The sequence below is a fragment of the Salvelinus sp. IW2-2015 genome, linkage group LG3, assembly GCF_002910315.2.
Source record: "Salvelinus sp. IW2-2015 linkage group LG3, ASM291031v2, whole genome shotgun sequence".
Taxonomy (NCBI): domain Eukaryota; kingdom Metazoa; phylum Chordata; class Actinopteri; order Salmoniformes; family Salmonidae; genus Salvelinus; species Salvelinus sp. IW2-2015.
In genome coordinates this window covers 34,905,004-34,918,329 of record NC_036840.1, presented here as the reverse complement: position 1 = coordinate 34,918,329, position 13,326 = coordinate 34,905,004, and the positions used below count along the sequence as shown (strand labels likewise).

The following is a 13,326-nucleotide window of genomic DNA, read 5'->3' as shown; positions in this document are numbered from 1 at the left end:
TGCTATTTGGTGTGTTTTTGTTGTTGCGCTTATCTGATCTGAACATAATGTTTCCACCATRGAAAGACATATTGATTATCGCGGACCAGGCCCTAATTCCCAACACTCGAAAGAGGAGACACCACTATAGAGGCCGGCGTGCGGGATACCTGAGGAGACTACGTCGGAGAGTGGATAAATCGCCTCTACCCMCCGTTTAATTGGTGAACGTGCAATCACTGGAGAATAAACTGGATGAGTTCCGTTCGAGACTATTCTATCAATGTGATTTGAAGAACTGTAATATCATATATTTAATCAGAGTTGTGCCTGAAGAAGGACATGGACATTTTAAATCTAGCTGTTTTTTCTATACATCGGCAGGACAGAACGGCGGCTGCGTTCTGAGTTCTYTGAAGGTTTTGTGAAGAATGCACATATTAACAGAGGTGACATKACAAAGGTCAAAGGTTTAAGATCAACAACTTATGCAGGTGTTCCTAACCTAACATTGAATGTCAGAGGAGGGTGAGTGTTTCTGTTAACAAGAACTGGTGTGTGATGTCACATTAAGGAAGTCTCGAGGTTCTGCTCGCCTGAGGTAGAGTACCTCATGATAAGCTGTAGACCACACTCTACCAAGATATTTTTTGTAGCTGTRTATTTACCACCTRAAACCGATGCTGGCACTAAGACCGCACTCAACAACCTGTATATGGCCATAAGCAAACAAGAAAATGCCTACCCAGAGGCCGCGCTCCTAGTGACCGGTGACTTTAATGCAGGAAAACTGAAATCTGTTTAACCTAATTTCGACCAGCATATCACCTGTGCAACTAGAGAGGAAAACAAGTCTAGATCACCTTTACTCCAAACACAGAGACACATACAAAGCTCTCCCCTCAACCTCCATTTGGTAAATCTGACCATAACTCCATCTTCCTGATTCCTGCTTACAAGCAAAAACTCAAACAGGATGTACCAGTGACACGCTCAATACGGAAGTGGTCCGATGAAGCTGATGCTAAACTACAGGATTGTTTCTCTACCACAGACTGTAACATGTTCTGGGATTCATCTGATAACAGTGAGGAGTTTACCACATCAGTCACCGGCTTCATTAATAAGTGCATCGACGACGTTGTCCGTACGTACAGTTCTCAACCAGAAGCCATGGATTACAGGCAAAATCTGCACTGAGTTAAAGGCTAGAGCTGCTGCTTTCAATGAGCAGACACTAATCGGGGCGCTTCTAAGAAATCCCGGTACACCCTCCAAGGAACCATCAAACAGGAAAGGTGTCAATACAGGACCTAGATCAAATCCTACTACACCAGCTCTGATGCTCGTCGGATGTGTGAGGGCTTGCAAACTATCACGGATTATAAAGAGAAACGCAGCTGCGAGCTGTCCACCAACGCGAGTTTACCAGACGAGCTAAATACCTTCTATGCATGCTTCAAGCTAAGCAACACTGAATTATGCATGGAAGCACCAGATGATCCGGACGACTGTGTCATCCCACTCTCCGTAGCTGAAGTGAGTACGACCTTTAAACAGGTTAACATGAGGTTAACATGAGGTTAACATGACCCGCTGGCAAGTGTCTTCACTGACATTATCAACCTCTCCCTGACCCAGTCTGTAATATCTACGTTTCAAGCAGACCACCATAGTCCCTGTGCCCAAGAACACCAAGTTAACCTGTCTAAATGACTATCGCCTTGTAGCACTCACATCTGTAGCCATGAGAAAACGTGAGGTGGTATCATGGCCCCGGAGAGGATGGGCAAGCCGGTTATGGCTCTTAACCAACCGCGCTATTTTGTTTGTTTTTTCGTATTGTTTGTAACTTATTGTAACGATGTGCGCTGAGAGTTAGGAAGCAAGTTCAGGGAGTGAGTGTTAAATAAATAAACTCAACATAATACAAAACAAGAAATACAAATAACGCACAGACATGACACTGGAACAGAAACAATAAGCCTGGGAAGAACCAAAAGGGAATTAAATATATAGGGAAGGTAATCAGGGAGGTGATGGAGTCCAGGTGAGTCTGATGATGCGCAGGTGTGCGTAACGATGGTGACAGTGTGCGCCATAACGAGCAGGCCTGGTGACCTAGAGGCCGGAGAGGGAGCACACGTGACAGTACCCCCTCCCGACGCACGGCTCCAGCCGCAGGACGCCGACCAACGTGACATCCTGGGGATGAGGAGCGGACCGGTCACCTCTGCTGAGGCGCAGGAACCTTTTAATCCGGCTGAGGCGCGGAGGCATGGCGACCTAGAGCGCTGGAGAAAGAGCATACGTGACGGTATCCCTCCCTGGCACGTTCGGCTCATGCCGCAGGACACGAACCAAAGGGACGATCCCGGGGATCAGACGTGGACCGTCACCCCTGCTGATGCGCGGGAACCTGTCGCCGGCTGGGAAGCGGGAACCTGACAGACCGGCGAGGCAGGGGAGCCTGGCAATCCGGCTGAGGCATGAGAGCCTGACGAGCCGATGGAAGCAGGGGAGCCTGGCGATCCGGCGAAGGATGAAAGCCTGACGTGCTGGCTGAGGCAGGGGAGCCTGGCTATCCGGCGGAGGTAGGAAAGCCTGACGAGCTGGCTGAGGCAGGGGAGCCTGGCTATCCGGCGAGGTAGGAAGCCTGACGAGCTGGCTGAGGCAGGGAGCCTGGCGATCCGGCTGAGGCATGAGAGCCTGACAAGTCGAGGGAGTGAGTGTTTTAATAAATAAACCCAACATAATTCAAAACAAGAAACACGAACAACGCACAGACATGACACTGGAACAGAAACAATAAGCCTGGGAAAGGAACCAAAAGGGAGTGACATGTATAGGGAGCCGGAGAGGGAACACACGTGACACTCATTTTGTACATAATGTTGCTGCTACCGTCTCTTATGACCAAAATTGCTTCTGGACATCAGAACAGCGATTACTCACCTTGAATTGGACGAAGAATTTTTCTTTAATGAGTCGGACGAGAGGGATTTTCTCCAAACACCGAACAGGCCCTCATCCCTGTCATTTGCAGGAGAAAAGAGACAGAGATTTCGCAGAAGGAGATTGGGGTGCCTTGTGGAGGATCAGGAGACGAGTGGCTAATCTGCCTTGCCATCCGTACTATTAGCCAACGCACAATGGCTGGAGAATAAATGTGATGAACTAAAAACACATATATCCTACCAACGGACATTAAAAACTGTAATATCTTATGTTTCACAGAGTCGTGGCTGAACGACGACATGAATAACATACAGCTGGTGGGTTATACACTCTATCGGCAGGATAGAACAGCAGCCTCGGGAAGACAAGGGTGGTGGTCTATGTATATTTGTAAACAACAGCTGGTGCACAATATCAAAGGAAGTCTGACGGGCCGCTCCCAGGTGGTAAGGGTAGGTAACAACACATCTGCCACGGTGATCCTCAACACAGGGGCCCCTCAGTGGTGCATGCTCAGCCCTCCTGTACTCCCTGTTCACTCATGCTGCACGGCCAGGCACGAATCCAACACATCATTACGTTTGCCGATGCACAACAGTGGTAGGCCTGATCACCGACAACGACGAGACAGCCTATAGGGAGGGGTCAGAGCCTGACGTGTGGTGCAAGGACAACAACCCTCCCTCAAGTGATCAAGACAAAGGAGATGATTGTGGACTACAGGAAAAGAGGACCAAGCACGCCCCTTCTCTGACAGGGTGTGGGCGGTTGAGAGCTTCAATTTCCTTGGCGTCCATATCACAACAAACTAATATGGACCAAGACCTAAGACAGTCATGAAGAGGGCACGACAAAACCTATTCCCCCTCAGGAGACTGAAAAGATTTGGTTCTACAGCTGCACCATCGAGAGCATCCTGAAGGGTTGCATTACTGCCTGGTATGGCAACTGCTCTGCCTCCGACAGCAAGGCACAACAGAGGGTAGTACGTACGGCCCAGTACATCATCGGTGCCAAGCTTCCTGACCATCCAGGACCTCTATACCAGGCGGTGTCAGAGGAAGGCCCTAAACATTTTCAAAGACTCCAGCCACCCTAGTCATAGACTGTTCTCTCTGCTATCGCACGGCAAGCGGTAGCAATGCWGGTCTGAAACCAAGAGGACCCTGAACAGCTTTCACCCCCAAGCTATAAGGCTGCTAAATAGTTAGTTAAATAGCTACCCGGAATAGCTGCATTGACCCTTTTTTGCACTAATCACTTTTGACTCATCACATACGCTGCTGTTACTGTTTATTATCTATCTTGTTGCCTAGTTACTTTATCCCTACCTACTGTATACAGTGCCTTCGTAAAGTATTCTGACCCTTTGACTATTTTCACATTTTGTTAGGTTAAAGCCTTCTTCTAAAATGGATTCAATCCTTTTTTTCATCATCAATCTACACACAATACCACATAATGTCAAAAAAATGTCTTTTTGCAAATTTATTAAAAGTAAAACAAATTTTTTATTTTACATAAGTATTCAGACTCTTTACTCAGTACTTTGTTGAAGCACCTTTGGCAACGATTACAGCCTCGAGCCTTCTTGGGTATGATGCTACAAGCTTGGCACACCTGTATTTGGGGATTTTATCCTATTCTTCTCTGCAGATCCTCTCAAGCTYTCAGGTTGGATGGGGAGCGTCGCTGCACAGCTATTTTCAGGTCTCTCCAGAGATGTTTGATCGGGTTCAATTCRGGGCTCTGGCTGGGCCACTCAAGGAGATTCAGAGACTTGTCCCGAAGCCACTCCTGCATTGTCTTGGCTGTGTGCTTAGGGTCATTGTCCTGTTGGAAGGCGAACCTTCGCCCCAGTCTGAGGTCCTGAGGGCTCTGGAGCAGGTTTTCATCAAGGAWCTCTCTGTACTTTTGCCTCGATCCTGACTAGTATCCCAGTTCATGCCGCTGAAAAACTTCCCCACAGCATGATGCTGCCACCACCATGCTACACCGTAGGATGGTGCCAGGTTTCCTCCAACGTAATGCTTTGCATTCATGCAAAGAGTTTAATCTTGGTTTCATCAGACAGAGAATCTTGTTTCTCATGTCTGAGAGTCTTTAGTGTGCTTTTGGCAAACTCCTGCGGCTGGCAACTCTACCATAAAGGCCTGATTGTGAGTTGCTGCAGGAGATGGTTGTCTTCTGGAAGCTTCTCCCATCTCCACAGAGAACTCTGGAGCCTGTCAGAGTGACCATCGGTTCTTGGTCACCTCCCTGACCAAGGCCTTCTCCCCGATTGCCAGTTTGGCCGGCGCAGCTCTAGAAAGTCTTGGTGGTTCCAAACTTCTTCCAATTAAGATGATGGAGGCCCAGTTTGTTGGGAACTTCAATGCTGCAGACAATTTTTGGTACTCTTCACCAATCTGGCCTCGACACAATCCTGTCTCGGACTCTACGGACAATCCTTCGACCGCATAGCTTGTTTTTTTTGCACTGACATGCACTGTCAACTGTGGACCTTATATAGACAGGTTTATGCTTTCCAAATCATGTCCAATCAATTGAATTTATCACGGTGGACTCCAATCAAGTTGTAGAAACATCTCAAGGATGATCAATGGAAACAGGATGAACCTGAGCTCAATTCGAGTCTCATAGCAAAAGGTCTGAATACTTATATAAAAAGGTATTTCTGTTTTATATTTATTATACATTGCTAAAATTTCTACAAACCTTGTTTTGCTTTGTCATTATGGGTTTTGTGTGAGATTGCGGAGGACTTTTAGAATAAGGCTGTAATGTAATAAAATGTAATTACAGATTTATTTAGTTTACCATAATCTTAATTTAATCGAATTTGATTTTGATCTGACATAACGGGTTTCTATTTACCAATACCATATGTTGGTGTAGAGGAAATCATGTGTGTCGTAGAAAAACTAAATTAAAAGGAATTAGTGCAGTGTGCAAAAATCAGTGAACCCCAAGTTGCATTGGTTAAATCAAGTAGGTAWGTAGAATCAGGTGGGTAAATAATTGGGTACCAAATGAACCAATCAAAGGAGAGATCGTTAGGAAAGAGTTTGGGTGGGACTCTGTTAAATAGAGATAAGAAACCTGGTCAGTCTGGTGTTACCCATCCAGTTGAATGCAAAGCACACCATGCAGAGAGGAGAGGAGATCTCAGAGGACATCAGGACGAGGGTAGGGAGTACACATCAGAAGGCTATAAAATCATCTCAAAAAGATTTGTGCTTCATCAGTCCACTGTGAGGCAAATCATTTACAAATGGAGAGCATTTAACATGACAGCAACTCGTCCTGGAAGTGGACGCCCCCTGGACGCCCCCTGGACGCCCCCCCCCTTCCAAAATATCCCCGAGAGCCTCAAGAGCAATAATACATCAGGTAAAAGCCAACCCAAACATAACATCTAGAGATTTGCAGACCTCCCTTGCTGCATCTCAGGTAACTGTGCATGCTCTAATAATAAGAACACTGAATCYAAATMCCCATCATGGGAGGGTTGATAGGAAGAAGCCTCTGCTGTTAAACTGCCCGTCTTAACCAGACCACCTGGACAAACCTGGAGGTTTCTGGAAGTCCATTCTACCGATGAGTTCAAAATTGACATTTCTGGTCACAATCAACACTACTCTGTTTGGTGAAAACCCAACACTGCCTACCACCAAAATAACCTTTTCCCAACAGTCAAGCATGGTGGTGGGAATGACAAGATCTGGAGCTGCTTTTCCTCSTCTTGYCCTGGATGACTCTGCATCATTAAGGGAACCATGGATTTACCAGGAGATTCTGGAACAGAACGTCAGGCCATCAGTCCAAAGCCCGAAAATGGGTCTTCCAACAAATACGACGACCCTAAACATTCAAGCAAATTTACCAAAGAATGGCTCAGGAGAAAGAAGATTTGTGTTTTGGATTGGCCAAGTCAAATTCCTGACCGAAATCCAATCGAGATGCTGTGGCAGGACCTGAAACGGGCAGTTCATGCCAGACACCCCTCAAACCTCACTCAATTGGCTGAGTTCTGTAAGGGGAGTAGGCAAAAATCCCTCAAAACAAATGTCAGAGACTGATTACTGGSTWTAGGAGCCGTTTACTACAAGTTATCACTGCTAATGTTTTGACATTTTTGCACATGTCACATCTGAGTTTCTGTTAAATTAACCACTTTTGTTAATTAAATAAACAATGAAAATATATCATYTTTTTTTGTTTCTGTCATTTACCTGGAATGTCTTTATTATGAATTGGGGTTTAGATGAGGATTTTATGTTTATTTTATAGRAAAATAATGACCAGCCCTGTAGGGTTCACATYCTTTCAAGCAGCACTGTGTGTACCTCAACTACCTTATACCCGTGCACACTCAGTGCTGGTACCCTGTGTATATACCAAAGTTATCCTTAATCATTGTGTATTTATTCCTTGTTATTTTTTTCATTTAATTTTCACATTTTCATGTGACAAAATTTGAACTGGCTCAATAATTTGTCATCCCTACCTCCCTCTCTCTCTCTCTCTCCATCCTTCTCTATCTCTCTATCCATCCCTCCCTTCCTTCTTCCCTCCCTCCCTCCCTCATTCCCCTCTCTCTCTCCATCACTTTCTCCCCCCAGGGGAATCAGATTCTAAGCAGCCTGTCTCTGGATGAGTACAAGGCCACTCTGAAGATGATCGAGAGGGCTATTCTGGCAACGGACCTGGCTCTGTACATGAAGTAGGTACAACGTCACACACAGCTGYGATGCGCACAGAGGGGAACCGTTCAAGTCACATTTTATGCTGAGTTTTCATTAGAACTTCAATTAAGCTTGATGGGCTGTGGAAAATGTCAAGGTGTACATTGTACCCACCGTTGGCCTATTCATTAGAAGATCTAGTTATAATGTACTGAAGCAGTAATTGACTGTCTCTCTCCTCCCCCCTAACACTTTTTCTATTTTTCACAACTATCTCCTTATCTCAGCTCTTCCCCCACTCTCGCTCTTTTGCTCTTTTTCTCTTTCCCTCCCTCTCCTTGTCTGAAGTGTGGGCGTTTGACTAGACTGCAGGCAGACGGGGAGAAAGACAGATATCAAATTTACTGCCTGTCTTTTCAGGAGGAGAGGAGAGTTCTTTGAGCTGACCAAGAACAGCCAGTTTGTCTGGGACGATGACTACCATAAAGACTTACTGAGGTTAGTGGACACAATGCATATACATATTCACCTGGGGACAGCTTGGTTGTGCATCTTTCAAGGTTGGGATCAATTCTACTAGATGCCCATAGACTTCCAGTCATTGTGCTAATACTAGTTAGCATTGGCTTGCGAAAAACTCCCTCTAACGTCCTTCATACTGGACACAGAGACATAAAAATGGTATCCAGGAGTTCATCTGACTCTGGGGAAGTAGACAAAGGGCCTCATTGCCAACATCTCGAAGTATCCCTTTAAAACAGTACAAAGTGTTTATTAGGTGTTAAGCCGGTGTTAAAATATGCTTCAAATTATTAAAAGACAAAAAACGATTGATTGTGTTGAATTGTGTTTGGGAAATAAAGATAGACATGGTTTTAAAAAGGTAGTGGTAATATTTCATTCAGTACAGAAATGTCTAAGAGGCTTACCCTGTCCTGCGGTTCGGAGTAAGTTGTACCAAGAGACCACTTTTTTAGGACAAGGTATGTTGTCAAAACTGTCATGTTTACTTGGATTCTGATTATTTACACATCCTGAAATATATGTAGATAACTTTGTTAGAAACAATACTATGTTTCCCTTGATGGAGTGATGCTGAACGTAATGGTTCAACATAACCCACTCTCTTGCCCTGCTTGTTCAACAATATGCTTGTGTGTCACTCGCTGTAGGTCAATGCTGATGACTGCATGTGACATCTCTGCCATTACCAAGCCCTGGCCAGTACAGAAGAGGGTAAGTGAAAAGTGGGATCACATTCACTAGACTCAAGACTCACTTCATAAACTCAACTGTGTTCTTGTTACTGTGGTGTTGTTACTGCTATCTCCTTTGATATTCTTTCAAACGTTTCATTCTCACTCACACAGCTCTCATTGTTCTCATCCTTTTTCAGTACCTCTCCCTTTTATTTTCACCCCTTAGATTATGTTCTCTTTCTGTCTCTCTCTTTCATCTTCTCCTGGTGTCATTTCCACTTCCCTGTGTAAGTCTCTTCCTCCTGTTCCTCATCAAGCTCCCTAGGTGCAATGGAAGGAGAGGTTCTGACAAGTCTCTAACCGTGTGTGTTTGTGATCAAAGAGCTCTAGAACTATTCTTAGAGGAGGATAGACACTCAGTTCTAGACCCAGACTCGGCTCTAGACCCAGAAACTTGTTCTAGACCCAGAAGCATATTCTAGACCTAGACCCAGACTCGGCTCTAGACCCAGACTCGGCTCTAGACCCAGACTCGGCTCTAGACCCAGACTCGGCTCTAGAAACTTGTTCTAGACCCAGAAACTTGTTCTAGACCCAGAAACTTGTTCTAGACCCAGACTCGGCTCTAGACCCAGACTCGGCTCTAGACCCAGAAACTTGTTCTAGACCGATCCTCTCCTCAGGTCCTCACATAATACAAACAGAACTGACAGAGCTGGTGAGTACATCTGCACCTCCAGCACACATACACACACACATACATACATACATACATACATACATACATACATACATACATACATACATACATACATACATACATACATACATACATACATACATACATACATACATACATACACACACACATACACAGTTTTGGTTGAGCTCAGTAGATCTTATTATTAGAGCGGTTACTACATCAGCCAAGCTGTGTACAAAAATGTGTCTTCTCCTTCTCCCCCTTTCTCTCCTCCTCTCCCTGGACCCCCCTCTGGCTCTCTAGGCTTAATTACACAGCTCCAATCAGTGTTCTGCAGATGGCTACCACACACACACTTCCTTGATATGGAACTCGAGGCTGTAGTCAATCTTCATTTATCCTTTGTAAAGAGAAAGAGTCCATCAACGCAGTGTGGTCGCTGCTCAGTTAGCAGAACTTTCTCTCTCTCTTTTCTCTTTCACTATTTCTCTCCTGCATTATTCCCATGCTACAAACGTCAGGGAATACTTTGTAGGATACTGAGTGCTATTGCAGGGTATCTGATACAATTGACAGTGGATATGTGTATTTTTTTCCTTCATATAACAGGAGGCTGCCTATCCAACCTGAAACCCCCTGGTCGTATCACATTCATGGAAACACCGCCCCGACTTTCAAATTCCTAGATATCTGCAAAAGACATGAATGTTTAAAAACCCTGGACAACAGATTGGCTAAACTATTTATTCAGATACAATCATAGGGTTATAGTCTAACAGACCAGACTTTGTGGCTGTCGAATGACTACAAGGTTACTAATCCAARTTGTCCTTTACCCAATTGAAACAACATACCACTGAGGCACTTTTAAAAGCTCCCGTTCTGTCTCTCTCCATCTTCTCTTACAGATAGCCACGCTGGTGGCTACAGAGTTCTTTGAGCAAGGGGACAAGGAGKGAGAACTCAACATTGAGCCCATAGTAAGCACATCTTCTGTTCCCTACCATCGTTGCTGTCTTACGGTATGTACTATTATACTATTACCCTGCTGCTGTTGATCCATTGCCATTGGAAAGCAGGGTTTTATGAAATTTAATTACAAGGCTCCAAYATTCTGATTTTAATATCTTGGCATGTGCACATGTTGGCTTTGTGCAAAGCCAGGTTTTTACTAGTTGGCAAGCAAAGCCAGATGTCAATGTGGGAGCAAATTAGATTTGGACTTAACTAGGTTTGTAAAGATGGTTTTCTTTTCTAGGATCTGATGAATCGGGACAAGCAGGATAAGATTCCGAGCATGCAGGTGTCGTTCATTGATGCCATCTGTACACAGCTGTATGAGGTGAAGCTATGACATGATTTGATTGGTCTTTATTAGTCATGTTTAGGGAACATTTTATTAGCCATATAGCATGTATAGTCCCATGTAGAGCATGGCACTTGCAACGCTAGGGTTGTGGGTTCGATGAACATGTGTGCACTCACTACTGTAAGTCGCTCTGGATAATAACGTCTGCTAAATTGAGTCTTTTTTTCATGTTAATGTATGACATTGACACAAGGAAGGTACTCTCTCATTCTGTCATTCTCTCTCATTCACTTTCTCGCTGGTCTCTCTCTCTCTCTCTCTGTACATCAGACCCTGGCCAGTATGTCTGAGTCCTGTTCCCCACTACTCGAGGGCTGCCAGAAGAACAGACAGAATTGGAAGATTCTGGCTGAACAGGGTGACAAAGACTTCTTCAACGGCGCGGTGTAGACCTGTTTAACGTCGTTCCTCCATCCCCACTATCACTCCATCCCTCCACCACCCTGAGAAGAACAACATCCCCACTATCACTCCCCTCTCCCTCCACCACCCTGAGAAGACAACATCCCCACTATCACGCCATCCCTCCACCACCTGAGAAGACAACATCCCCACTATCACTCCATCCCTCCACCACCCTGAGAAGACAACATCAACACTATCACTCCATCCCTCACCACCCTGAGAAGACAACATCCCCACTATCACTCCATCCCTCCACCACCCTGAGAAGACAACATCAACACTATCACTCCATCCCTCCACACCCTGAGAAGACCAACCTCCCATATTCACCCATCCCTCCACCACCCTGAGAAGACAACTCCCCACTATCACTCCATCCCTCCACCACCCTGAGAAGACAACATCAACACTATCACTCCATCCCTCCACCACCCTGAGAAGGACAACATCCCCACTATCACTCCATCCCTCCACCACCCTGAGAAGGACAACATCAACACTATCACTCCATCCCTCCACCGACCCTGAGAAGACAACATCAACACTATCACTCCATCCCTCCCCCACCCTGAGAAGACAACATCACACTATCACTCCATCCTCCACCACCCTGAGAAGACAACATCCCCATCACTCGCCATACTCCCTCCACCACCCTGAGAAGACAACATCCCACTATCACTCACCCTCCACACCCTGAGAAGACAACATCCCACTATCACTCCATCCTCCACCACCTGAGAAGACAACATCCCACTATCACTCCATCCCTCCACCACCCTGAGAAGACAACATCAACACTATCACTCCATCCCTCCACCACCCTGAAGAAGACAAATCCCCACTATCACTCCATCCCTCCACCACCCTGAGAAGACAACATCACCACTATCACTCCATCCCTCCACCACCCTGAGAAGACAACATCCCCACTATCACTCCATCCCTCCACCACCCTGAGAAGACAACATCCCTATCACTCCATCCCTCCACCACCCTGAGAAGACAACATCAACACTATCTCCATCTCCACCACCCTGAGAAGACAACATCAACACTAAGCTATATTTTATTACCATAGTATTTTTTTTGCACAAAGTCGACTTGCTACATGAAGGAGGAGTCACTATATTATATCTCTCACAGTCGGAGGAAGAACTCTGAAGGTGTGGGTGGCGTGTGCCTGTGGCTACTATCGGCCTATCTGAGCACCAAGGGATCAATGTGCCACCAGAGAAAAGACAGACCTGGTTCAAATATGATTTGAAATCTCTCAAAATATTTTGAGTCCGTCTGAAAGTGCCAGATGGTCAGCAGCAGGTTTGTACTTTTGAGACTATTGGCATTGGTTCCGTTGTCCCAAGCAGTTCAATGAAAGATTACAAATACTATTTGAACCCAGGCCTTAGCTCATTGCATTGGCTGGAAGGAATTAATGGAATGGTATAGATGCAACTTCTTTTACCCACCATAAAGCACCACAATCATAAGCTTGTCTAGTAATACCAGCGCAAACTCACTCACCACACACTCACAACAACAAAGGTTTCGAGAGGACGTTTCATCTTATGTAAAATCACTCAATCTTACCTATGCATATTTATTTGTTTTCTATTATTTATTCAATTTCTATACTGTAAGGTCAGTTTCATGTTGAACACCACACGTCTCTGCTTTGAAAACTTTACTGGACCATCCATTCACCCGTGTATTTTTACGTATTGGTGTTATTATTTGAATTTTGTAAATTGTAAGCCAAAGACTTTGACGTGTGTTTCTAAGAGATTCCACTCGCCATCCTGTGATATGATAGGTGTGATTCACATTTCCAAAATAACCCGTTTTGTATGTACGCAGAGGCGGCTGGTGGAGGAAGGCTAACATGAGGACAGGCTCATTGTAATGGCTGGGAAATGGAATTAATGGAACGGTATCAAACATATAGAAATCACATTTGACTCCATTACAATGAGCCCCCTCCCACACTATATCCCCTCCCAACAGCCTCCTCTGATGCACAGATTA

At 45.2% G+C, this 13,326-nt stretch overlaps 1 protein-coding gene across 1 annotated transcript in view; it reads left to right on the top strand.

Moving 5' to 3' along the window:
- pde5ab (phosphodiesterase 5A, cGMP-specific, b) overlaps positions 1 to 11,355 on the top strand; it is a 76,599-nt gene extending 65,244 nt beyond the window's left edge. The window contains exons 17-22 of the mRNA XM_070449645.1: positions 7,563 to 7,663; positions 8,046 to 8,123; positions 8,798 to 8,861; positions 10,436 to 10,507; positions 10,786 to 10,869; positions 11,167 to 11,355. Of these exons, the coding sequence (XP_070305746.1) occupies positions 7,563 to 7,663; positions 8,046 to 8,123; positions 8,798 to 8,861; positions 10,436 to 10,507; positions 10,786 to 10,869; positions 11,167 to 11,286 (519 nt within the window). The 3' untranslated portion in view covers positions 11,287 to 11,355. The remainder of the gene's footprint in view (positions 1 to 7,562; positions 7,664 to 8,045; positions 8,124 to 8,797; positions 8,862 to 10,435; positions 10,508 to 10,785; positions 10,870 to 11,166) is intronic.
- The last annotated feature ends 1,971 nt before the right edge of the window (positions 11,356 to 13,326 follow it).